This window comes from Salmo salar, chromosome 14 (assembly GCF_965601325.2).
Source record: "Salmo salar chromosome 14, fSalSal1, whole genome shotgun sequence".
NCBI lineage: Eukaryota > Metazoa > Chordata > Actinopteri > Salmoniformes > Salmonidae > Salmo > Salmo salar.
This window is the reverse complement of record NC_138304.1, coordinates 84,452,751-84,479,620: the sequence shown is the minus strand read 5'-3', so window position 1 is coordinate 84,479,620 and position 26,870 is coordinate 84,452,751. Positions and strand designations below refer to the sequence as shown.

General features: G+C 41.8%; 2 protein-coding genes and 1 non-coding gene across 4 annotated transcripts in view; 2 read left to right on the top strand and 1 right to left on the bottom strand.

Annotated features, from left to right (window-relative positions):
* Positions 1 to 6,767: 6,767 nt before the first annotated feature.
* LOC106570329 (NADH dehydrogenase [ubiquinone] iron-sulfur protein 6, mitochondrial) lies at positions 6,768 to 8,795 on the bottom strand. Its single transcript, XM_014142525.3, has 4 exons — positions 8,560 to 8,795; positions 8,093 to 8,146; positions 7,340 to 7,462; positions 6,768 to 6,907 (listed from the first exon to the last, which is right to left on the bottom strand). The coding sequence occupies exons 1-4, from the start codon at positions 8,728 to 8,730 to the stop codon at positions 6,839 to 6,841; spliced, it is 417 nt and encodes a 138-aa protein (XP_013998000.1). The 5' UTR covers positions 8,731 to 8,795; the 3' UTR covers positions 6,768 to 6,838.
* Positions 8,796 to 9,011: 216 nt separating this feature from the next.
* On the top strand, positions 9,012 to 10,611 carry LOC106570330 (mitochondrial ribosomal protein L36). Its single transcript, XR_014380438.1, has 2 exons — positions 9,012 to 9,131; positions 10,116 to 10,611. It is a non-coding gene; the product is annotated as a mitochondrial ribosomal protein L36 (transcript).
* Positions 10,612 to 15,985: 5,374 nt separating this feature from the next.
* The window catches only part of LOC106570327 (lysophosphatidylcholine acyltransferase 1), a 39,816-nt gene continuing 28,931 nt past the window's right edge, over positions 15,986 to 26,870 (top strand). The window contains exons 1-2 of one of the 2 annotated variants that reach the window (XM_045694815.2): positions 15,986 to 16,269; positions 21,984 to 22,067. In XM_045694815.2, coding sequence (XP_045550771.1) covers positions 16,150 to 16,269; positions 21,984 to 22,067 — 204 coding nt within the window. In that variant the 5' untranslated portion in view covers positions 15,986 to 16,149. The remainder of the gene's footprint in view (positions 16,270 to 21,983; positions 22,068 to 26,870) is intronic. The other variant, XM_014142524.3, reaches the window with a different exon arrangement.

Here is a 26,870-nt window from a genome sequence, read left to right as displayed (position 1 = left end):
GGGGCCCCAAGGGCTGGAGAGCACTAGCCTATCTTGCAGAGCACTGCACTGATGAGTGGCAACTTGGTAGTTTTCTCACTATGGGTTAAGTTCAATACTGCATGTGTTTCATGTCTCTGTCTGTCCAGTTGAGATGTGTATCCGTTCTCCATCCTCTCTTTGTCCTTTCTCCCTCTTTACCATCCTTTGAGATCCTCTGACTTTCCTTCCATTCTTTTACCTCTACCGCTAAATTCTTCCCCACTCTCTCCTCCTTGTGCACCTCTCTCCTTCCTCTCTGTCATCTCTTCCTCTCTGTCATCTCTTCCTCTCTGTCCTCTCCTCCTCTCGTCTCACCCTCTCTCCTCCACTTCCCCCTACTCTCCCCCTCTCTCAACTTAAACCACAGAAGCAATCTAGACACACAAACAATATATCCCATCCTGCCTTGTCTCTCTCACTTCTCCCACACAACACCAAGCTCTATGGGCCAGATAATGCATTAAGCCATAGTGTGTTTAATGCCCCAGTCTGGTAGAGTAGCAGAGACAGGTTGGACCTGATGTTAGCTTGTCTGTTTCACACCACTAATAAAACAGCCCCACCACAGCACACCCTGCGGGGACGCATCATGCAAACATTTACAGTCAAGCATCTGTCAAATGCCTGACCGGTGAATTTCTTTCTTGCAACATAAAGTCTTCCTTTACATTCAGATTTTTGATAGTGGTGGAACCATAGAAATATAATTACTAGAACAGGCAAAGCCCCTCAGACCACAGCAATTTGATAGTTACATATGGGTGGAACTATCCACAACATACATTTATATATTGTGCATTCTAATAGAATTGCATTCCGTCTCCCATTATAAGGTGGTAGCCCTGGTTTTTTTCAGAATTTCGAACTCTGAAGAAGGTCTGTGTAAGGGTGTTTCTGCAGACTCCAGGGGAGGAGGAAGTTCATTTCTCTAGGCTCTAAGAACATTATATTGACTTATCCTAAACACTGTCTACACCTTCAGTCTAACACCTAGCCCACTCAACACCCTCCATCACACACACACGCACCTACGGACACGCACGCACCTACGGACACGCACGCACCTCTGGACACACGCTCCTATGGACACACGCACCTATGGACACGCACGCACCTACGGACACGCACGCACCTATGGACACACGCTCCTATGGACACACGCACCTATGGACACACACACACCTACGGACACGCACGCACCTATGGACACACTCGCACACAAACACTTATATAAATACATGCACAAATGCACACACTCTCTCCCCTCTCTCTCTCTCTTTCTCTCTCCATCTCTCTGTCTCTCTCTCTCCCCAAGACACACACCACGGCCACACCATTCTCTCCTGTGTCCTGTCACACACACTCAGGTCTTTTGAGGCTATCAAGAGTGCTGAGAGCTAACTCTCTCCCTAGACTGTCACGTCACCCCCTTAGCGGAGGTGTCTGCTTCTCCCAGCTACCATCTCTGTCCCTGGCACTAGAACATGTCATATCGTCTCCGTGGTAAAGGTCACGACGTCTGTACTCTGTTACTTCAGCTGAGTGGGAGGAAGTCCCTCCAACACACTGATCTAAGGTCAGCTATGATTTTTATACCCTTAATAGTAAAGGTTAGGATTGAAGGATGATGAGCTGATCCTAGATCTGTGTCTATGGGCATTTTAGATCCAGAGTGACTTTAGAGAAGTGAAGGTTAGATAATTGGCTAAAGAGAGATCAGGGGTAGCTCCTTAGTAAGGCTGGAGGCTCAGTAATGTGACAGATCTTAGAGGTACAATCTTTTAATGGGGCAATTATACGGTGAGAATTGTTATTCTATGTTGAGGGAGAATACAGTGATTATAGAGTGTGTGTGTGTGTGTGTGTGTGCGCGCGCACAGAGGAAATTCCGTGCTATTTATCCTCCTCATCTTCTGCATAGAGGACTCTATTGGAGATTTTTACTGAGTTGCTCTTCTCACACAACACATCTACGTTTACTTCCCTTTCTTTCCATAAGAAACAACAGAACTTTGAAGACATTCTTAAAAAGGACACATTATTACATACAACATGGATGGAAGGATTGCTGTGCAAATCATAATCCTTCTTTAACATTTCTATGCGTTTTCTTTTCCTGTAAAAAAGTGATTTGACAGCATGCACTCATCCTAGACAATGAATATAAGCTTAATTGCACATCGAACTAAAATAAATTTCAATCTGAAGAGTTTGATGACAGTCTTAAATTATACCCACAGTTTCCTCACAGCATTGCATCTCTATATCTATTAGGTGGTCCGTGTATTTTAGAGGGATGAATAATTGAAAAAGTGCTGTTTTATTCAACACAATTCATATGCTCAGTTTCATCTGAAGATTTTGCTTAGAGCAATGCCCCAACCAGCCAAGCGCCTGCAACCTACACACACACACACACACACACACACACACACACACACCCTCTTAACCAACCAGTGTGTGTGTCTCACTAAAACCTCCACGCCTTTCAACCTCTCAACTCCCTAACCCTGACTGAACATCCTTTCTAACAATGGCCTCTTCTTCTCTCTTTCAATCACCCATCCCTGGTCTGACTATGAATGAGTCTTACCCTCTTACCATCGCATCAAACCTTCTCTTCCTGTGTCACCAGGACCAATTATATCAGCTTGGATGCTTTCCTTCCAACCTGAGCGCCATGGTGTGGAAAACGCTGTTCCAATGGCTGCCTGCATCGCCAGCCCAGGACAGGACAGGATAGCTCTAGCACTGCCTGTCTGTATCTGTAGCCCAGCCCTACTACACCCTGCCTGGGCCAATTTGGCATGCAGGTCTATGGAGAATATGGCTGCTGAAATATATATATCATCTTTTTCAAACATGTATTGTTCCGCGCGGCTGTTCCCTATCAGACTGGAGCTCCCCTGACATCTTCCAGGGGTGGCAGAGCGCAGCCTGGGGAGTGGGAGTGAGGAGGGGGTGGGGTGCGAGAGTATGTGTAAGGGGGGATTGGGAGTGGAAGGGTGGATGAATGCAGGATGAGTCCTATAAGGATCTCCCTGGTCCCTGTGAAGAGGGCCTATAGGAGAAAACTGAGGATGGATCAACATTTTAGATACTTCACAATACTAACATAAATGACAGAGTGAAAAGAAGGAAGCTTGTACAGAATAAAAATATTCCAAAACATGCATCATTACTGCAAAACATGTGGCAAAGAAATGAACTTTTTGTCCTTGTGATGATCGTCCTATGATCTCCTTGTGATGATCGTCCTATGATCTCCTTGTGATGATTGTCCTATGATCTCCTTGTGATGATCGCCCTATGATCTCCGTCACATTATCTAAAGACATGCCTTCTATTAATAATCAGACATTGCAAAGGATTAATGGTTTAGCGATGTCCTTTTGGTAAATTATTACCTGGCATTTCCTCATTGATTGTAGAGGGTTATCTGTTCATTTCCTGGTCCGAGAATCGACAGGCAATGGGATGCATTCAAGAGCGCATGGTTTATTCAGTGTACAGTATAGCGGAAGTTTCTTATCCCCGGATGGACGTATATGTTCATATCCCAGATTGTATTTATGCTAAAAGCATGGTTGCACCGTTATTGACATATGCGCTTAAGGTTATTCATGTGTGTACCATCTGAAAAAGTTTAGATGTTAATTCATGCAGCTTAATGTTAATTGAACAGGCTTTGAAAGGGCTTCTTCCCATTTGTCAAATACATGATGGGTATTGGTATTTGAACCCTGTCATTTCCGTTTGAGAGACAGACAGGGTAAGGATGACATGCTGCTGGGTTAACAGACAATTATTGAGCCTGGGTTTTCTTTTGAGTTTATTAGGCCTCTTTTTGTCCATCGTCCTGTTTGTTTTTGTAAATACTTGTACAGTCATCAGCTATATAAATTCTTTATCTGCTAATAAAAAGCCTCACTTTTGGAAGAAACAACACATCATCCTCGTATGCCTCCACACTGTTCCAATCCGACTGCATGGTCAACTTCACAGTCCTGAATACAAAGTGTTATGTTTGGGGCAAATCCAATACATTACAGAGTATCTCCATATGTTCAAGCATAGTGGTGACTGCATCATGTTATGGGAATGCTTGTAATTGTTAAGGACATGAGTTTTTCAGGATAAAATCCTAGAAGAAAACCTGGCCCAGTCTGCTTTCCACAAGACGCTGGGAGATTAATTCACCTTCCCGCAGGACAATAACCTAAAACACAAGGCCAAATCTACACTGGAGTTACTTACCAAGAAGACAGGGAAAGTTCCTGAGTGGCTGAGTTAGAGTTTTGACTTACAGTACCAGTCAAAAGTTTGGACACACCTACTTATTCAAGGATTTTTCTTTATTTTTACTATTCTAATAATAGTGAAGACATCAAAACTGTGAAATAACACATATGGAATCATGTAGTAAGTAAAAAAGTGTTAAACAAATCAAAATATATTTTTTATTCTTCAAAGTAGCCACCCTTTGCCTTGATGACAGCTTTGCACACTCTTGGCATTCTCTCAACCAGCTTCACCTGGAATACTTTTCCAACAGCCTTGAAGGTGTTCCCACATATGCTGAGCACTTGTTGGCTGCTTTTCCTTCACTCTGCGGTCCAAATCATCCCAAACCATCTCAATTGGGTTAAGGTCAGGTGATTGTGGAGGCCAGGTCATCTGATGCAGCACTCCAGCACTCTCGTTCTTGGTCAAATAGCCCTTACACAGCCTGGAGGTGTGTTTTGGGTCATTGTCCTGTTGAAAAACAAATGATAGTCCCACTAAGCGCAAACCAGATGGGATGGCGTATTGCTGCAGAATGCTGTGGTAGCCATTCTGGTTAAGTGTGGCTTAAAATCTAAATAAATCACTGTGTCACCAGCAAAACACCCCCACACCATCACTCCTCCATGCTTCACGGTGGGAACCACACATGCAGAGATCATCCGTTCACCTACTCTGCGTCTCACAAAGACACGGCAGTTGGAACCAAAAATCTCAAATTTGGACTCATCAGACCAAAGGACAGATTTCCACCAGTCTAATGTCCATTGCTTGTGTTTATCGGACCAAGCAAGTCTCTTGTTCTTATTGGGAGTCCTTTAGTAGTGGTTTCTTTGCAGCAATTTGACCATGAGGGCCTGATTCATGCAGTCTCCTCCTCTGATAAAGAGATGTGTCTTACTTGAACTCTGTGAAGCATTTATTTGGGCTGCAATCGGAGGTTGGTAACTCGAATGAACTTATCCTCTGCAGCAGTGGTAACTCTGGGTTTTCCTTTCTGTGGCGGTCCTCATGAGAGCCAGTTTCATCATAGTGCTTGATGTTTTTTTGCAACTGCACTTGAAGAAACTTTCAAAGTTCTTGACATTTTCTGCATTGACTGACCTTCATGTCATAAAGTAATGGACTGTCGTTTCTCTTTGCTTATTTGAGTTGTTCTTGCCATAACATGGACTTGGTCTTTTACTAAATAGGGCTATCTTCTGTATACCACCCCTAACTTGTTACAACTCAACTGATTGGCTCAAACGTATTAAGGAAATAAATTCCACAAATTAACTTAACAAGGCACACCTGTTAATGGAAATGCATTACAAGTGATTACCTCATGAAGCTGGTTAAGAGAATGTCAAGAGTGTGCAAAGCTGTCGAGGCAAAGGGTGGCTACTTTGAAGAATATCAAATATATTTTGATTTGTTTAACACTTTTTTGGTTACTACATGATTCCATGTGTGTTACTTCATAGTTTTGATGTCTTCACGATTATTGTACAATGAAGAACATTGTTAAAATAAAAACCCTGGAATGAGTCGGTGTGTCCTAACTTTTGACTGGTACTGTAAATCTGCTTGAAAATCTACAGCAATACCTGAAAATGGTTGTCTAGCACTGAACAATAACCAATGACAGAGCTTGAAGAATTGTGAAAAGAATAATGGGTAAATGTTGCACAATCCAGGTGTGGAAAGGTCTTAGAGACTCACCCAGAAAGACTCACAGCTGTAATCGCTGCAAAAGGTGATTCTAACATGTATTGACTCAGGGGGTTGAATATTTACCTAATCGTGTTTTATTTTTCATATATTTTTTTTACTAATGTTAGAATTATTCTTCCACTTTGACAGTGTATTTTGTGTAGATCATTGACAAAAAAAATTAAGACAATTAAATCAGTTGTAATCCCACTTTATAACACAACAAAATGTGTAAAAAGTCAAGGGGTGTCAGTGAATACTTTCTGAAGGCACCGCATGTCTAAAGAAAAATGAAGATACCAGCACTGGAAGTGCCACTTGCACAGCATAACTATTTAATAAGCCATTGGGTTATTGCCACGTACACAATAAGTCTTTAATGCCTTGTCAAAACTAACCCCATCACAGCTTCTACAGTAACCACAACACCCTGTCTGTCCTGTACCTTGTTGTTTCACTGAATCATTTACTATTGCATGAACACTTTTGACAAGTCAGACAATGCTGCCCTCTGGCAGTGAGACAGGGAACTGTAAGATCGAAAAGTTACCCGATTATTATTTTCTTCAGGGTCCAGAAACAACTCATTGCAATCACTTGAGGAATAGATGCAACACATTTTAAACCAGCCATCTAGAAAGAGCATTGTGGCATTTACTAGTCTCTCATGGGAGCCTTGATTTGGGTCTGGGTGCCAAGACTAGGCATTTACCAACTGATGAAGCTTCCATATGCATATACCCCACATCATAGGAACTGATACAGACTGAGGAGAAAAGTAGATATAATTTATTAACCAGAATGAGACTACAGAGAGAGAGAGGACTGAGAAAGAGTCTCAATGATGATGGGTCTGCTTGAACTGCAGTCCACAGTAGCCACATGTGCCCACTTTAGTTTCTTTATCCTGGAGAAACACGCAGAAAACAGACATTAGCACAATGGAAAACCACATAAAATAAACCAAATCACTAAGTAGCGTGAAGCTGAAAAATAGAAACGACCCGATGTAAAAGCCTGTTGACTTGATTCGTGCAAGTCACCGAGCTCAGCGCGGTGTTAAAGTTACATTTACTTGAACTCTGAGAGCTGACTCCAAAGCATTGTGGAGACTGGCGCAGCCGTTCTTTCAGGGCTTGTGCCTCCACAATGGCTTGCACGGCGCAATGTCATTCTTGCGCGAGTCATGTAAATTGGACTTGAGCGCACATTGAACTGAAATTGAATACAGGATCTGCGCTCGTGCTTGTTATGTAGTCACAGCTTATATGAGTTCTGACTTCGACACCACTAACTAGTGTACATTATAGGGACATGTGCACTACAGAGACATCATTACCAGGTTGATGTAGACTTTTGGGTGGCCCAGTGCTCCTCCACCCCCGTCACAGGACACCACTCTGGCCTCTACGCCACTGACTGGCTCTTCAGCCACCAGCTTGATGGCAAAGTTCTTGTTCACCTTGAAACACACAGCACAAACAGTACTGTCTGTAGCTTACACTCTGTTTTGTAGTCCAAATTCCCACTCAGCGGAATACTAAATGTGCATTGTAAATCTATCAACGGCCACTTTGCCGAGCAATGCAAAGAGGCTCTAGGCCTTATTTCAACAGGTAGTGGTATGAATCATAGGACTCAACTTCTACATTTTCCCCCCACATTTATTTAACCAGGTAAGCCAGTTGAGAACAAGTTCTCATTTACAACTGCGACCTGGCCAAGATAAAGCAAAGCAGTGAGGCAAAAAACAACACAGAGTTACACATAGGATAAACAAAAGTACAGCCAATAACACAATAGAATAATCTATATACAGTGTGTGTAAATGGAGTAAGGAGGTACAGCAATAAACAGGCCATAGTAGCAAAGTAATTACAATTTAGCAAATTAACACTGGAGTGATAAATGTGCAGATTATTTATTATATATATATATATATATAAAATGTGCAGATGAATGTGCAGAAATACTGTGCAATAATGTGCAGAAACACTGTGCAATAATGTGCAGAAATACTGGTGAGCAAAAAAGTGAATAATACATTGAAGTCACATGCCAACTATGGCCCTTTCAGACAACGTCGTTTTACCTCTTTCTGTCGGCCCACGAACCTGGCTCGCCTGGGATCATTTTCATCATACACCTGAAACAACATGCAGACACTGTTCTGGAACATATCTATTACAATCAGATATCACATTCTACACATACATGATCACAGTAAGGTTATCATCTCACAACCATCAATAAAATTGCTTACAGTTAGTAAACTCTGACACTCTACCTAGTTAACTAAAGTGTCATCTGCCTTTGCTCTTACTAGTGTTCATCGTGATAGAAGTGCCAATACTTACTGACCGTGAATAAACGCCTAACTACCCCACTAGTGGGTGAGCAGCTATCTAGCTGGTGACCACAACTCAAAGCTGGACCAACGGTCAAATCTAAATTGACAACCCCAACATCTGACAATTTTGCTATACGTTAGCTTGGTAGCTAGCGAGTAACTGCATATTTTCGGGGTAACCAACACACAACCTAACGTTTGAGCCTTACTTGTCCAGTGTGGGTAATTTGCTCTCCAGTGGTCGACGCTTCTAGACTGTAGCGCTGTAGAGAAACCGCCGAGGTCCTCAAAGGCGATACAAGCGCCTTAGCATTTCTACTGAAGGACAGAATCCGACGCACAACGGCAGCCATGTTTACAATGGACTCTATACCCAACATGCTTCGCAAAGATGAGGGAGCTTCTCCGACCTCCAAAGACGACCGCCTGGTCCTAGTGCTGTGAATTTCATCAAATATTCACGAATCGTTTGCAACCAACAGTAACATAATAATTATATTAAGGAATGGATTATTGTAAATACTTTGTAGTTAATCAATTCTGCAACGCGTTACAGTTTAAATGAAAGCGAGAAAGTGTATTTAGTGGCCACAGATTCTCCCCATTTCGTGCTCTAAGACCCAGCGCACACGCAGTGACTTTTCTCAAAGTCATTTACGTCACAGTCAGGAAGCAGCGATATCTCCGTGCGAAAGTAATCCTTCTTCGGAAGTGTTGCTTTGATTAAACGGTGCATTTCTGGAGTTTATTCCCAGCTGTAAGCCGTTCTTATAACTGAAAGGTTGGTGCATATTATGTTACATTAATACATTTATTCTGATGAAGTACTAGTACTGCCTAATTGGGCAGTTGAAAGATGATCGCGTCTGGCCTTCAGAATCCACCATGCTGCATGAATTAAAAAAAATATATATATATATATATATAACTTTTATTTAACCAGGTAGGCTAGTTGAGAACTAGTTCTCATTTGCAACTGCGACCTGGCCAAGATAAAGCATAGCAATTCGACACATACAACAACAGAGCTACACATGGAATAAACAAAACATACAGTCAAGAAAAGAAAACTAAAAGTCTATATACAGTGAGTGCAAATTAGGTAAGTTAAGGCAATAAATAGGCCATGGTGGCGAAGTAATTACAATATAGCAATTAAACACTAGAATGGTAGATGTGCAGAAGATGAATGTGCAAGTAGAGATACTGATGTGCAAAGGAGCAAGATAAATAAATACAGTATGGGGATGAGGTAGGTAGATAGATGGGCAGTTTACAGATGGGCTATGTACAGGTGCAGTGATCTGTGAGCTGCTCTGACAGTTGGTGCTTAAAGCTAGTGAGGGAGATATGAGTCTCCAGCATTGGATAGAATCATGCACTGTGTAGCCTGATAGAATCTGCAATAATAATAATAATAATAATAATATATATATATATATATATATATATATATATATATATATATATATATAAAACATTTATATTATATATATATATAAAACATTTATATTATCCAAGATAAGCAAAGCATAATAGACACTGCATATTATATTTCTGTCTGCATTGTTTTGATTGCCTCCTCTCCTTCAATACCACTAGTAGCTGAAAGGACTGGATAGATTTCCATCATATTGCTTTCACCTACCATGTTCTGTCAGATCAGTGATAATGAAGGAATGGAAAGAACAAAGCAACTGAAAACTATTGAGATACGTCCTAATATATATGTATGTGTGTGTGTATTTATGTTCTCTCTCTCCAGGCAGGTGTTGGTGACAGCATGGCTCCACTCCTGTTGAACCACCTCGTCAGCTCCCTAACCCGCCATCTGACCCGGATCACCCTCAGCCGAACCTACCCGATCACCACCACCATCATCTCCCGATGCCTTTCCTCCCTTACATCCTACCCAGCCAGAGTGCTCCTGACGCCAGGTAGACCCATCCAGCCCTTGGCCTTCTCCCCTGGATCTTCTTCCCAGGGTCGGGTCGCCCTCCAGGGCCAGTGTCAGCACCTGGCCTGCCTCCAGCCCGCTGTAGGGATGAAAACCAAGAGTGCTCTGAAACGCCGCTGTAAAGATTGCTTCTTTGTGGTGCGGCGGGGACGTCTGTTTGTGTTCTGTAAGGCTCATCCCAGACACAAGCAAAGGCAGGGATGAGGTGGTGAGGAGGAGCAGGGGTTGTGACAATGATTTGTGTATGGTCCTGTGAATTGTTTGTTACTTGAATTGTATTGCCACATTAAAGTGTTTGACTGATTGACAGATGTACCTTTTCCTATCCCTCTCTCACCACCACCTTCCTGTCTTCTCTCTCTCACCACCACCTCCCTGTCTTCTCTCTTTCTCAACAAGTCCTCTTCTGCCATTCTGTTATACCTTTGAAAACTACACAGTGGAGAAGAAACTATTCTGATACATGTACAGCTGGCAGCCTAAATGCACTATTACCTCCATGGAGAACATTTTGCTACTATGAGAGCTAGCTACTCTGCTAAATAGTCGCTAAGAGCTAATGCACCCATTCATTATTTAGGGACTAAATGATGCTGATCTAATAGAGAGCCATTTGGTCTCCTGAACCTCATTGATGTGATATGAGGAATCAGGAGTAGTTCTTTATTAGCCTTGTTCCAATCCTCATCCATAGCTAGGAGACAGTGTGAGGGTAGCAATAGGCTAGTGGTGTATTCATTACACCAATTCTGTTACAAAACATTTCTTAATTAGAACGAAATGGGAATGGACCTACCAGAATTTGTCCAATAGAACTCTTGTTTAACTCTGTTTGCTTCCATTTGGTTCTTAAACGGTAAACGGCTTCCATAATTAATAAACCCCAGTAAATGCATTTTTATGTCCACTGTTCAAGTGCTGTCCATCACCACGCTATGGCGCCAAAATGTCAGCTCACAGAACCCTAGAAAATCATGCCATAAATATCCTCATACAATATGCATCAAGGACACACACTTTCCTCTGCCCTATTCTCCAAGATGATGCCCTTTCAATGAGGATCGAAAGGTTCGACAGAGCTTAATAATTAGGAGAACAATTAACGTTACCAAGTTTTTGGTTGCTATGGAGGTCATTAGGAAGATCAAATACCCAGGGTCTAATTTGCCTATTGCTTTCCTCTGCACCAATCATTTCTATTCCTGGACTCAATGTAATTATTTAACTACTCACTGCTTTTTGTGAACTGTATAAAAACCACATGTATCAATCCTGGCATGTAATTTAGATTCAAGCAATTATCCAACATATAGCCTACATTTGAAAGTGGAATAAAGCTTCTCATTTTGACTAATTGCAGCAGTGAGACGTTTAGCAACGTCCTGTATTATGTATGCTAGGGATGGGCAACTGGTGGCCCCCATTTTGTAGGCCCGCACACCAATGAAATAAATACATATATACAGTATTTATTTGGGGGGGGGGACTCAGTCGGGGTCTCAACTTACTGTTGAGAGTGAGAATAGTAGAATACACAAGGTGCAATTTCGAAATTTGGTTGTGCGTCAGCAATACTTTTAATTGCAGTGGGCTGAATCAGGGTCACACAGAGTGTTTCTTGGTAGTCTTAAACAAATCCACTTAGAAACAAAGTGTACACCTCACACACATGGTTATGGGCTTAAAAACTGAAGACAGCTATACCATGCCAGATATAGAGTTGAAATGTATTCCATTTTGAGTTTACATCCCAATATTACACTTTATATACATCACAGAAGACTGAAATATAACAAAACTATTTGACATAGAAACACTGAATTTGTCAGGTTTTTAAAAATGAAAAATATATTAATAACATTCCACCCATGAGGCCAAAGAGGGTGCATTTGGTCAATGACTGCAGGAAAGGCCTAATTAGCCCATGTCCATGTTTTTTTTTCATTGGTAAGTTAGTTTAGCGGCCATGGTTGCTTTACCGACCGGGGCCCATTGATTATATTAAAAACGGCAAACATTTAGCTGTAAAACTGCAACACAAAATATGCGCCCCATGGCAAAATGAAATGAAATGAGTTAGAAAATTGCAAAATCACCCATCCACACCATGGCAAAATGTGTAGAATTGCAGGAAATTAACTTTAAAACTTTATTGTTTTGTTTTAGCTTTCACTAGGGGGGCCACTAAAATGGCGTGTGGGGGGCACCGCGTCAAAGTTGCACATCCCTGATCTATGCAAAGCAGATAGTCATGACCTTGTTACAGTTAGTGCTAGCTAGAGTCTGATGTTTGGTGAATAAAAAATATGTGCTGAGGTTATCAATAAGCCTTGTCATAAGTTGTATTTCCATTTCCTTCCAGTTTGAAGAGGGAGGTATTAGATCTTAATTTACAAAATGTTTTTCCAATTATGAATCCAGGATTACTTTTTTGTGCAGAGTGTTCTCTGTAGGACAAAGACACACAGTAACACTATGAAATGCACATAGTGCAGTATTGACGGCCCCAATGTGCAATCACCTGAGCTCTGGAAACCGGTATGTCTACTTTGAGATATTTTTCAATAAACAAAAACCTTGGCAACTGCAATAGCCACCTAGCCATCTCTTTCAGTACTGTGTGACTCGAAGTGGAGTAATCTGGTGGGTTGGTTCTTCTATCCTTGTGGGGACCTAAATTCCCCACAAGGACAGTAAAACAACATTTCCCACATCCCCATGAGGACAAAGGCTATTTTAAGCTTAGGGGTTAGGGTTAGAGTTACAATTAGGGTTAAGGGTAGGGTTCGAGTAAGAGGTTAGTGTTAGGTTTAGGATTTAGATTTAGGGTGTGGGTTAGTGTTACAGGTTAAAGTTAGGGTTATGCAAAGGGTTAGGGAAAATAGGAATTTGAATGGAAATTAATTTTAAGTCCCCACGAGGAAAGAAGAACATAACGTGTGTGTGTGTGTGTGTGCGTGTGAAGTGCATGGATTTCCAAGCCTGGCAGGCAGTAGTATAAATAATATTGACCTCGTGGTTGACTTTATGGACTGGCATGTAAGTAAATCAAGCTTGTGGTCACAGTCACATAGGAACCACCTTGTCAGTGTGTGATTAATTATTTTAATTTACTGGGAATTATTCTTTAACTGTTGACCCTGCTGTCGTTTCTCTGGCAGGGCCTCTACTGTCCTGATAGAGATAGAACTTTCAATGAAAATCATCCCAAATTATTATGACATCCATACTGAATGAACAATAATAATAATGCTCACAACGCTGACATCAGCAAACCACTTGCCCACACGATGCCATACACGCTGTCTGCCATCTGCCCATTACAGTTGAAACCGGGATTCATCCGTGAAGAGCACACTTCTCCAGCATGCCAGTAGCCATCGAAGGTGAGCATTTGCGCAGACGAGCATGCAGATAAGCTTGCCTGAGATGGTTTCTGACAGCTTGTGCAGAAATTCTTCGGTTATGCAAACCCAGAGTTTCATCAGCTGTCCAGGTGGCTGGTCTAGTAGTAATGATCCCGCAGCTGAAGAATGACAGATGTGGAGGTCCTGGGCTGGCGTGTTTGCACGTTGTCTGCGGTTGTGAGGCCGGTTGGATATACTGCCAAATTCTCTAAAACAATGTTGGAGGCAGCTTATGGTAGAGAAATGAACATTCATTTATCTGGCAACAGCTCTGGTGTACATTCCTGCAGTCAGCATGCCTACTGCACGCTCCCTCAAATCTTGGCATTGTTGTGTGACAAAACTGCAGATTACAGAATGGCTTTTATTGACCCCAGCACCAGGTGAACCTGTTGAATGATCATGCTGTTTAATCAACTTCTTGATATAACACGCCTGTCAGGTGGATGACTATCTTGGCAAAGGAGAAATTCTCACAACAGTGATGTAAACAAATTTGTGCACAGAATTTGAGAGAACTAAGCTTTTTGTGCATATGGAACATTTCTGGGATCTTTTATTCCAGCTCATGAAACATGAGACCAACACTTTACATGTTGCATTTATATTTTTGTTCAGTGTAATTTGAGTGTACTTTTACTATGTTACGTCTAGTCTATGAGACCAGGCTAAAACAAAAGAGACCCAAAGACTTCAAACTCAGAAACATGGTCTCAGAGCATTTCAAATGATTTTGTCTGTATTTGTTAAGTATTCATTTGTGGCTGTCCATCATCTATTCCCTATGATATATTATGAATTGCAATTCGTACAATATGTTACAGATTTACGAAAGGTACAATATGTTACTAATTTTCTAAACGTATGGTATGTTAGGAATTACAATTTGTTGTGGCTAACTTTAGCTAAGTGGCTAGGTGGCTTACGCTAGTGTTAGCTAGCTGGCTAAAGTTAGTGCTAAGGGCTAGGGTTAGTTAAAAGGTTAAGGGTTAGGGGAAGGGCTAGCTAAAATGCTAAGTAATTGCAAAGTAGCTAAAAAGCTAAAGTTGTCCGTGATGAGATTCGAACGCGCAAACTTTGCTTTGCTAGATATTTCCGTTATACGCTCACCCCTCCGACCAACCACCCTCCTATCGTTTTTGCCTTAAGTAACCTTCTATCTTATGTAACCATACCTAACATAACATATTATGCTAATTTGAGTGTCCCAGATTTATGTTTACTATGTTATGTCTAGTCAATGATACTAATTTGCACTGAGTAACACATTTATTGGTGGATCAAGTGAGAGAGGAAGCACTACAAATTCACACACATATTCGTACACACACACTCAAAAGGTATCTGGCATTTCTCAAAGACACATACCAGTTATCGCTGTGTGTGTGCCTGAGTGTGTGTGTGTGTGTGTGTGTGTGTGTGCTGAATTTGTGGCACCACTGTACAAAAAAAGTGTTAAGAGGATCCTACACCTTCCAAAGTGATCTCAGAATAAGGGACTCCTTAATACGCGTGCGCAGTCCCTGCATGCTCAAATTAGCCATCCTCCCTTCACCGCCCCACATCTCCCTACCAGCGTGTTGTGAACAACAATAGTGGAATCGGCGGTTTGCCTTCAGAATAAAAGTCCCAATTGAAACGTGTTAACGGTTAAAATAGTGGAATCATGCCACAATTGGACAAGACCAGGGATGGGCAACTTTGATGGGGGTGGGGACCACAGAAAAACGGAACTCATTATGAGTAGCCACAGTGGCTTGTTGGTCTGAGTACCCACATCCATTTTTTTTATTTTAACCTTTATTTAACTAGGCAAGTCAGTTAAGAACAAATTCTTATTTACACTGAAGGCCTACCCATAACTCCCCGCCGCCCCTCACACACATATTAGCGTCGCAACTGTTATTGTGGGTCTTTAATTGTGGGAAATCACCATTCATATTGTAATGTACAGCCTCACCTATGCTCTTCACAGCTGTGTTCTGAGTGTCACTGAGTAGGCTGATACCCAATTCCATGGACCCAAGAGCCATAGGTAAGACTATACATTGCAATATAAGAATGCCTCCAATGCAATTCTGATGTCTAATACATCACAGTGCGATTTCAACAGATTTTTGACTTTTGTCAAATTAACAAATTATTGTCTTCAGTTGATCCTATATAGCCACGTTCCCAACTTGTTTAGCATCTAGTCCAACTAGATGGGGAACTTGGAGAACTTTTATTTTCAAGGCAAACAACCGATTCCAGTATTGTTGCTCACAACACATACGTCATCTCCCTCACAGACGAGAACGAGTTGATGGTCCTCGAGCCTACAGATCAGCACCGTGAAGCTAGCCTACATAGTCCATTTCAAAGAAGCATTGCCTGTTTATTGTTGAAGAGAACCCGTTGCTAACTGATAACTGTTTGTTTATTTGTTTTCAGTTATGAAGTTGCCAAATAAGCAGCATCATTCCTCGGAGAATGGAGATGGGTCTGACTTGCCTCCCCCGTTCAGAAATCCTTTCGTTCACGAGTTACGATTCACTCCCTTGGAGAAAATCAGGGTAAGCAACCGTTCAACTTTTCACGACATCATATCTAATGAACATTCAAATTATGTGTTGATGTTTTATTTTGCTTGTTAGCTAGACAGTTAACATGACTATGTTCTACAGTAGCTACTAGCAGGCTAGCTACTAGTAGATACTTGATTATTCTCCGCCCACCAAGTTTTCCGTGCCTTTTTAAGCTTGTTGTTGCATGTTGCTAGAATAATTGGTATATCTCGACCATAAGCTACATTTAGGGACTCAACTCAAATCTAAACATATGCTGTAATTTTATGGTGATTTGATCAAATAAAGAAGAGTTTATTTACAAAATACCAGAGCCAACGTTTTGTAACTATTGAATTGGTGATATTGATTTTCATCATTTGCATGTCAAACGTTGGCATTGGATTTCCATGTCCAATAATCGCAGTCAACTGTAAAACTGCTGTCCTAAATGACTGGAAAGCCTTCACTGTTAAAGGGAGGGTTGCCTACTGTGGCTTTTCAATAGATCTGGGTCACACACATTCTTTCTCGCTCATTGATTGATAGGAACTAACGTTAATAAACAGAAGCATTTCGCTGCATCTGCAATAACACCTGCTAAACTGTGTACGTGACCAAAACAATTTGATTACACACACATTCTTCTATCCTCATGGAGTTCTATTTTTTGTTTTTTATATTCAAAATCCTATTTCCCCTAACCTTAATCTCTACACCTAACCCAAATTCTAACCCTAAACCTAACTTCTAAGTTTAAAATAGCCTTTGGCCTCATTGGATAGAAGAACAAGACCACACACACAGTTGTCCCCATACTCTCTGTTTGGCCTTTTAAACACAGCCATGGGGCTTGGACATGCAGTTGTCACTATGAGACCATGCTGCAAAGGACAGAATGGCTGTAGCATATGGCATCATTCAGAAAATGATCTTCCTTATTTGCACCAAGTGTTCCATGACCGTAACATTCTAGCTAATGTGTGTAGCTAGTTAGTATTTTGACGAGTGAGAGAAATGTGGCTTGTCCTGTTATTTCCAAACATAACTGACTTTCATTACAATAACATTAGAAAGTATACCAGGCGTTCTTCCTATAAGTACAGGAAATGTGGTATGTCCCATTCCTGTTTCCTTGGTCTCTCGGCTCTCACACAGCCCCAGGACTAGGGTGTGTCCCAGTCACTCTCCGCCATATACTGTACAGCAGGGCTCTCCAACCCTGTTCCCGGAGAGCTACCCTCCTGTAGTGTTGTCACGATACCAACATTTTACTAACGATACAATACCAGGCCAAGTATGAAGTTTTAAATTGACACAATACCTGTTAGCGAAGGTGTCAGCTAGAGGTAACGTGAAGGAGCTTGCAGGGATTTGTAGTCTTACACAATCTCTACTTTGACGCTAAATAGCATGTTCCTATCAGAGTAAGTAGAGCCGACTATATTGATAAGTCACCTTGTACGAGAGAGATTTACATGGTGATCAAAACGTCACGCCAGCGTAAGCCTACACAAAGCACAGCCTTTATTTTAAGTGTTTCAAAAATTCCCTATGGGAAAATGAAGGGTGGAAAAACGATTGGAACCATTTCCCTGTTTGACCGCTAGGTTTTATGGGTAATATGACACCTCCACTGTGGGGCTGTATTCACACTTCTACTCAATAGAACATATATTGAATTTAACTTCACACTGTATAATAACACTGAATAGAATGGCTACTTTGCTCATATTTGCAAAGGCCTAACTGCGACTTGGCTGGAGGAATAGGAAGGAATATGCATGCGTAATGATCTGCATGTCATTTACTCCTGAGGTGCTGACCTGTTGCACCCTCGACAACTACTGTGATTATTATTATTTGACCCTGCTGGTCATTTATGAACATTTGAACATCTTGGCCATGTTCTGTTATAATCTCCACCCGGCACAGCCAGAAGAGGACTGGCCACCCCTCATAGCCTGGTTCCTCTCTAGGTTTCTTCCTAGGTTTTTGCCATTCTAGGGAGTTTTTCCTAGCTACCGTGCTTCTACACCTGCATTGCTTGCTGTTTGGGGTTTTATGCTGGGTTTCTATACAGCACTTTGAGATATCAGCTGATGTAAGAAGGGCTATATAAATACATTTGATTTGATTGTGGCAATTGGGAAAACTGCATAAAACCTTCTTTACTCTTCAGTTACCACACACACACTCACTTTGTCTCCCTCTCATAAACACACACACCACTCTCTCTTCCACAAACACATACACACTGCTCCCACTTTAAAAAAAACATTAAGCACCAAACAGAATGTAAGGAGCACCAGAAAGAGAGATTTTTGATAGTTTAGGCTTACATTAGGCCTATATGAATCCTATCATTTAAAGTACATGAGTAGCAGAGCTTTCTTCCTCTGCCAATCAAATTTTCCTAGACCTACTTTCAAGTTACTTGGTTGTTAGCTAGCTAGGTAATGTGACTGAACAACGTTGTTTATCAAACCAATAATTAGCGACCCGGGATTAGTTTAAAATGGCCTGCGACATATCGAAAATCAAAATCGCGCAGGAAGAAGAAAAGGTAGTTCTGGTTATAGGAGTCGTGTTTCTTTAACCGTTTGAGACAATCTGTTTTCTTTGCTGTAAAACTGCAAGCATGCCTTTCACTGTACGTTTTCACTCCAACCCCAGTTATAACTAACCTGATTCAGTTTATCAACCAGGTAATTATTAGAATCAAGTGCGCTAGATGAGAGTTGGAGTGAACCTACAGGACGGTAGCTCTCCAGGAACAGGGTTGGAGAGCCCTTTGCAACAGTGTCCAGGAAACTTTCCTCCATTTTGGCACAGAACATTTTGTGCCAGCAGTGGAAGAGAAACACAGCGAACGAGTTTACTCCTGCAGCAGGAGGCTTGCTTTGCACACAGCCACACACACACACACACACACACACGTGTGCGCACGCACATGCACACACACTTTACACATAATGTCGACACACACTGCAGACAGAGACAAGGGGGAGAACGTAAGTCGATAAAGGAGCAGAAAGGACAGAGACTTTGGAACAGCATTTAGCTTCTGAATCTGGTGCTAATTATTCCAGTCTCTGGATCTAGGCCAAGCCTCTGGAAATGTCTTTTCTATTGTAACACGAGCACGTTGGCCTTTAAATTGTATTTCTTAGAACACCGTCACAGTGTATCCAATTGCATTGCCATTGCATGTCTGTCAAAGATTAGATCTACATTATTGTTCAACTCAGATCAAAGTAATAGTTAGGCTAGTTGGACAGAAAAAGGTGCTGGAGTTACTTGGGCTAAAGTACACACACACTTGGGCCAATCAGAGATGTGAAGGTTGCTAGTTGAGTTAGACCCATACTACAGTTCACTATCTCAGTCTGGTTCTCACTAGCCTACTACCTGCGCTTACTGTGAAGTTGTCCAGGTGTGTTTTTCCATTCTACGTAGACACACACACACACTGGTTCATTTAAGAGCTGTCTTTCTCTCTCTGCCTGAAGATAAACACTAGTTCTCTTCACGCAGCTGGCAACAGAGCCATATGACTGGGTAACACGTTTTTGTGTGTGTGTGTGTCACACCAACACATGTAAGCACATTCCTCCCTCAGGCCTCTCTCTCTCTCCCAGATGGCCTGTTTTGAAGAAGAGGAGTTTGCAAAACAAAAACACCCCAAATGAATTAACTTCACAATGAACTAACAAAACATCCCTAATAAAGAAGTCACTCACTGACTGAATCTCTATTGTAGTGTCTGTCTGCCATTTAGCCTATGGATAAAGTCTGCATTCTTTGAGGAGCCTGTGTGTGTCTGTGTTGACATTAGTTAGGGTTAGTTAGCCCTTGCAGAGCTGAAGTCCTTCTGGTTTGCGTTTCTTCCTGGCGGCACTTATGATGCAACTAAATAATAACATCAGCTTCTGCTAATAAGCACGTGAAGCTGTTGGTTCATTATACTGACAGACATGCCCAGAGGGGGATCTGGGACTATCCCTCACAGACCGGAAGGAGGGAGAGGGGTGGAGGATGGTAAGGTCATACTATCAGTGACAGTACAGGGATAGAAAAAAGAGGGAGTGCAGGGGATGGAGGAAAATAAAGGGATTGGGGCTATCAGTGACATAGACCGAAAGGAAGAAAGGGGGGGGATGTGGAAGAGGGAGAAAGAGGGATATTTTGTTATATTTGACAACCACGAAGGGCAACAAACCAAGATTCCAAAGACCATTCTGATGTGTGTGTGTGTGACCCTAGCAGCAGCAGATGGGTGGGTTGGTTCTGAAGGACAGATGGGGCGTTAAGGTGTCTGGGTTCAATTGACTCCTAGTAGAACTCCTAGTACTGTTTGACTCACTATGCAGTATACACTTCCTCAAAATAGTCTGAATTAATCTACACTGAACATAAAGAAATGCAACGTGCAACAATTTCATTGAGTTACAGGAAATCAGTTAATTTAAATTACATTTTAGTAATTTAGCAGATGCTCTTATCCAGAGCGACTTACAGTAGAGTGCATACATTTTAAATACTGGTCCCCCGTGGGAATCGCACGCACAACCCTGGCGTTGCAAGCGCCATGCTCTACCAACTGAGCTACAGGGGCACCTGTAGGCCCTGATCTATGGATTTCACGTGACTGGGAATACAGGGAATACAGATATTCATCTGTTACAGGGGCGGAAATCCCGGGGGGACGGGGGGGACATGACCCCCCCCCCCATCCTGGGAAAAATATGAGTTGTCCCCCCCCAATATATCACTGAAACATAACTATGTAATTTAAATAATATTAATAATACGCAATGAAAGCAATTGTGCTGATTATAGACACTTAATAGCGCGTTTTTAAGTTTCAAAAGATTGCGACCCCCCCCCCCCCCCGCCCTTTGCCTCACAATGGTTTGATCCACTGCCAGTTCCTTAGCTTGCTACGTAACTGCCGTGAGGTTCATCCAGTCAATCGCGCACACACACACTAGCTGTATATGCAAAGCTAGCGCGCAAATATTAACTATTAAGCTAGCTAGTACCTATTCCATTTATGTGGCGTCGTCAAAGATGGAATCAGCATGCAGATGATGTAAGTTAGTGCTTCAAAGTCCCTGTGATAAGGTTAGCGATAAACTGAAGTCCAAACTGAACAGAACTACACTCTCTTCTACCAGTGTCTTAAATATATTTAATGGTCTCATTGCAAAAGCTAAATTGTCGCAAGGGAAATTTTATTTATTTATTTTATTTCACCTTTATTTAACCCAGGTAGCAAAGATTATAGCAAACACCACTGAAACTGAATTGGTGCTCGCTAGCTTTGCAAATTCAGCTAATGTTGGAAGCCAGCCAATATGAAACAAACTATTAAAATGACAAAAGGTTGCAGCATATGTTGTGTAAATGGTGAACTCATACAGCTGTCAACTCCTGTCATTTTAATCCGTTTCACATTTGCTAGCTACCTTTTAGATCGAAGCCCATATAGAACGATTGAAGATGATAGAAGCCCATCTCCTACTGTAAACTGTGTGTGTAGCCAGCCAGCCAGGTAGAAAAATGGCAGAAAAATAAAAGACGGACATCAGAGTATTTTTCAATACACCAAAACGCATAGTAAGAACCCTAGTAGCCTAATATCTCAAAGACTAGTTGATAAAATGTTCATAAGAAAGAAATGAAATTCTAATGGAAATGTTTCACAATGATGTCATTAGGCAGAGCAGGCAACAGATGGCACACAGACAGCAGAGTTGGGGACAGATATGCAGGGACAGACTGGCAGAGACAGGGAGTCTCAGGTAAGTTTGTTGAGTCTTTGTTTGGCAACATTATGAAAGGTTCTCAATTTTTTTGACTTGTAAAATAGGAACATAATTGGAAAATGCCATGGATACCCCCACTCTCAACTTAAACTGGTGACTGAACTAAGATTTGTTAAAGGCAATGGTATTGCTGTTGTGATTAGTTGTGTAGTTTTGTGTACCGGTAGTTAGGAGTACGGCAAACACCTTATTTCTTTGGTTCCTCAATATACATTTACCATATTACAATGTAGGCTATGTGTTACAGCACTACTTTTGGTGTCCCCCTCAGGAATTGCTCTTGAGAAAATTTCATGTAATTGTCCCCTCCAAAGTGGATATCAGATTTTCGCCCCTGATCTGTTAGTCACAGATACCTTTAAAAAAAAAAAGGTAGGGGCGTGGATCAGAACCAGTCAGTATCTGGCGTAACCACCATTTGCAGCACAACACATCTCCTTTGCAAAGAGTTGATCAGGTTGTTGATTTTGACTTGTGGAATGTTTTTCCCACTCCTCTTCAATGGCTGTGTGAAGTTGCTGCATATTGGCGGGAACTGGAACACGCTGTCATACACGTCGTGTTTGTTGACATTAGGGTTAGTTAGCCCAGGGAGATGAAATCCTTGGGGTTTGCATTTCTCCCTGGCGGCACTGATGATGCAACTAAATAATAGCAGCTTCTGTTAATAAGCAGAAGAGCATCCCGAACATGTTCAATGGGTGACATGTCTTGTGAGTGTGCAGGCCATGGAAGAACTGGGACATTTTCAGCTTCCATGAATTGTGTACAGATCCTTGAGACATGGGGCCGTGAATTATCATGCTGAAACATGAGGTGATGGCAGCGGATGAATGGCAAGACAATGGGCCTCAGGATCGTGTCAATATCTCTTTGCATTCAAATTGCCATTGATAAAATGCAATTGTGTTTGTCTGTAGATTATTCCTGCCCATACCATAACCCCACTGCCACCATGGGACACTCTGTTCACAACGTTGACATCAGTAAACCGCTTGCCCACACGACGCCATACACGCCGTCTGCCCAGTACAGTTGAAACCGGGATTCATTAATGAAGAGCACACTTCTCCAGCATGCCAGTGGTCATCGAAGTTGAGAATTTGCTCACTGAAGTCGGTTAGAACGCCGAACTGCAATCAGGTCAAGACCCTGGTAAGGACGACGAGCATGCAGATTAGCTTCCCTGAGATGGTTTCTGACGGTTTGTGCAGACATTTTTCGGTTTCCAGGTGACTGGTCTCAGACGATCCTGCAGGTGAAGAAGCCAGATTTGGAGGTCCTGGGCGGGTGTGGTTACGGGTGGTCTGCGATTGTGAGGCCGGTTGGACGTACTGTAAAATTCTCTAAAACGATGTTGCAGGTGGCTTATGGTAGAGAAATTAATATTAAATTCTCTGCCAACAGCTCTGGTGGATATTCCTGCAGTTAGCATGCCAATTGCACGCTCCCTTAACTTGAGACGTCTGTGGCATTGTGTTATAACAACTGCACATTTTAAAGTGGCCTTTTATTGTCCCCTGCACAAGGTGCAGCAGTGTAAGGATCAAGCTTCTTGATATACCCCATCTGTCAGGTGGATGGATTATCTTGGCAAAGAAGAAATGCTCACTAACAGGGATGTAAACAAATTTGTGCACAAAATTTGACAGTGAAGTTTTTTGTGTGTGTATGAAACATTTCTGGGATCTTTTATTCCAGTTCATGAAACATGGGACCAACACTTGTTGCATTTATACTTTTGTTCAGTGTAAGGTAACTCAAATCTGTCATTAAGTTGGCTGTTTTTGCAGAGGAGATCTTAGTTGCGCAGTTGTACATCTAACTAAGGTGTTTGGTGCCGTATTTCACAAGTAAAAAAAAAAATGCATTAAAACGAGTCGACAACCATTTTAATTGAAGAATCCCTACTGTTTACCAATTACGGACGAAGGGGCGTACACTTCGGCAACCGAACTTCGGCTTGCCTCGAGAAAACTGTCATGTGCACAAAGTTTAAAAAAATAACAAAAATCTTGCAGTAGACCGAAACAAAAAAATCGTCACAAAATGCTGTCATAATATATGCATGTGGATGCCTTTAGAGGGCAGAGACCCACCCCTGAGTGTGTGCATTTGCTCGTGTTTCCGTTTGACCGGCAGCATTTTAATTTACCGGACATTTGAGAAATGTACCGGACTAATATGCATTTGTTGCGTAACCTGATTATGGCGTCCACCCACGGTGCTCAGAAGGACAAACCATATTTCGATTATGGTAATGAATCTTAAAAGATCACTAGCCTATGCTAAATCACTAGCCTATGCATTGGCGGAGCGTGAGATTAAAGTTTGGGGAAGCACATTTTGTCCATAAAAATGCACCTTTATAATAAAACATTCCATGCGTCATCGCATGTTCAGACTTACAGTATAGTATGTAAGAGAGCCTACTATGTGTAATGTGACGAGTAGATTTGTATAGGCTAATAATATAACTCAATCACTGTTCACAAAAAATACCGTTCAATGGGCTGAGCGTGTGTAGTGTAGAGGCCTGGGCTATCGGCCCTATCAGATACGTTTCTTCTTTCTTCGCTTGGGGAAAACCACATTTCATGCAATTCTGCTACACTTTTCTATGACTGGAGACATTAGCAGAATATTTTTTAATACGACAAATTACAGGGTAACCTAGTCTGCTGAAACTGATAAACAGATCAATAAAAACGACGTTGGTCATATAATATGCCTACGATAAGGGGGAGAGAGAAATAAAGAGATAAAGAGTGAACGTGTGCAGTGCGCACTCACCGGGTATATGGCCGACGCTCTCCCCTGGTGCCAATAAGACAAATCTTTGTTTTCTCAATGACATTCAAATCAGCATTGGGGAAAAAAAGGTTTGTTCCACATGAGCGAGTCTGACCACAAGTCAGAGACCACTATGATGACACACCAAATGGGTTTTATGGATTGTGGGAAAAGAGCAGGAATAGGCTTTTATAGACTACATTCCAAGCGATGTCTTCCAATGGTGCGACTGCTGTCGGCATCCAAAGACGATCCAATTCGAAAACGCTTGTAGGTAAGGATTGCCGCAGTGTTGTCCAGGTATTCCCAAACTAGGGTACACCAAATACAAATGTGATAAACATTTACAAAAATATATATATTTAAGAATTCCCTCACATTTTCATTTATATTTTCCAACGGGGTTACTTTTTCGTGTGAAGAGGCGACTTTGGGATGCTGGCCTTCTAGGCAGAGTTCCTCTGTCCACTGTCATTTTGCCCATCTGAATCTTTTTATTTATTGGCCAGTGTGAGATTTGGCTTTTTCTATGCAACTCTGCCTAGAAGGCCAGCATCCCGGAGTCACTGTTGACGTTGACTGGTGTTTTGCGGGTACTATTTAATGAAGCTGCCAGTTGAGGACTTGAGGCGTCTGTTTTTCAAACTAGACACTCTAATGTACTTGTCCTCTTGCTCAGTTGTGCACTGGGGCCTCCCACTCCTCTTTCTATTCTGGCTCGAGCCAGTTTGCCTATTCTGTGAGGGGAGTAGTACACAGTGTTGTACGAGATCTTCAGTTTTTTGGCAATTTCTTGCATGGAATAGCCTTCATTTCTCAGAACAAGAATATACTGACGAGTTTCAGAAGAATATGTCTTTGTTTCTGGCCATTTTGAACCTGTAATCGAACCCACAAATGCTGATGCTCCAGATACTCAACTAGTCTAAAGAAGGCCAGTTTTATTGCTTCTTTAATCAGAGCAATAGTTTTCAGCTGTGCTAATATAATTGCAAAAGGGTTTTCTAATGATCTATTAGCCTTTTAAAATGATAAACTTGGATTAGCTAACACAACGTGCCATTGGAACACAGGAGTGATGGTTGCTGAGAATGGGCTTCTGTACGCCTTTGTAGATATCCCATTAAAAATCAGCAGTTTCCAGCTGCAATAGTCATTTACAACATTAACAATATCTACACTGTATTTCTGATCAATTTGATGTTATTTTAATGGACAAAATGTGCTTTTCTTTCAAAAACAAGGACATTTCTAAGTGACCCCAAACTTTTGAACGTGTGTGTGTGTGTGTGTGTGTGTATATATATATATATATATATATATATATATATAAAAAGAAATGTCCTCTCACTGTCAACTGCGTTGATTTTTTAAAAACTTAACACTTGTAAATATTTGTATGAATATAACAAGATTCAACAACTGAGACATAAACTGAACAAGTTCCACAGACATGTGACTAACAGAAATGGAATAATGTGTAACTGAACAAAGGGGGGGTCAAAATCAAAAGTAACAGTCAGTATCTGGTGTGGCCACCAGCTGCATTAAGTACTGCAGTGCATCTCCTCCTCATGGACTGCACCAGATATGCCAGTTCTTGCTGTGAGATGTTACCCCACTCTTCCACCAAGGCATCTGCAAGTTCCCGGACATTTCTGTACTTGTCCCGCAGGTGTGATGTTCGGATGTACCGATCCTGTGCAGGTGTTACACGTGGTCTGCCCCTGCGAGGACGATCAGCTCTCCGTCCTGTCTCCCTGTAGCTCTGTCTTAGGCGTCTCACAGTAAGGACATTGCAATTTATTGCCCTGGCCACATCTGCAGTCCTTATGCCTCCTTGCAGCATGCCTAAGGCACGTTCACACAGATGAGCAGGGACCCTGGGCATCTTTCTTTTGGTGTTTTTCAGAGTCAGTAGAAATGCCTCTTTAGTGTCTTTAAGGTTCCACAGGTGCATGTTCATTCATTGTTTATGGTTCATTT

Excerpts from the sequence above, each read along its gene's own strand:
- LOC106570329 (XM_014142525.3), bottom strand. The coding sequence starts at position 8,730 with ATGTTGGGTATAGAGTCCATTGTAAACATGGCTGCCGTTGTGCGTCGG. Across the intron at positions 8,147-8,559 it reads AAATTACCCACACTGGACAA|GTGTATGATGAAAATGATCC; the intron begins GTAAGGCTCAAA and ends ATGTTGTTTCAG. Across the intron at positions 6,908-7,339 it reads CAAAAGTCTACATCAACCTG|GATAAAGAAACTAAAGTGGG; the intron begins GTAATGATGTCT and ends GTGTTTCTCCAG.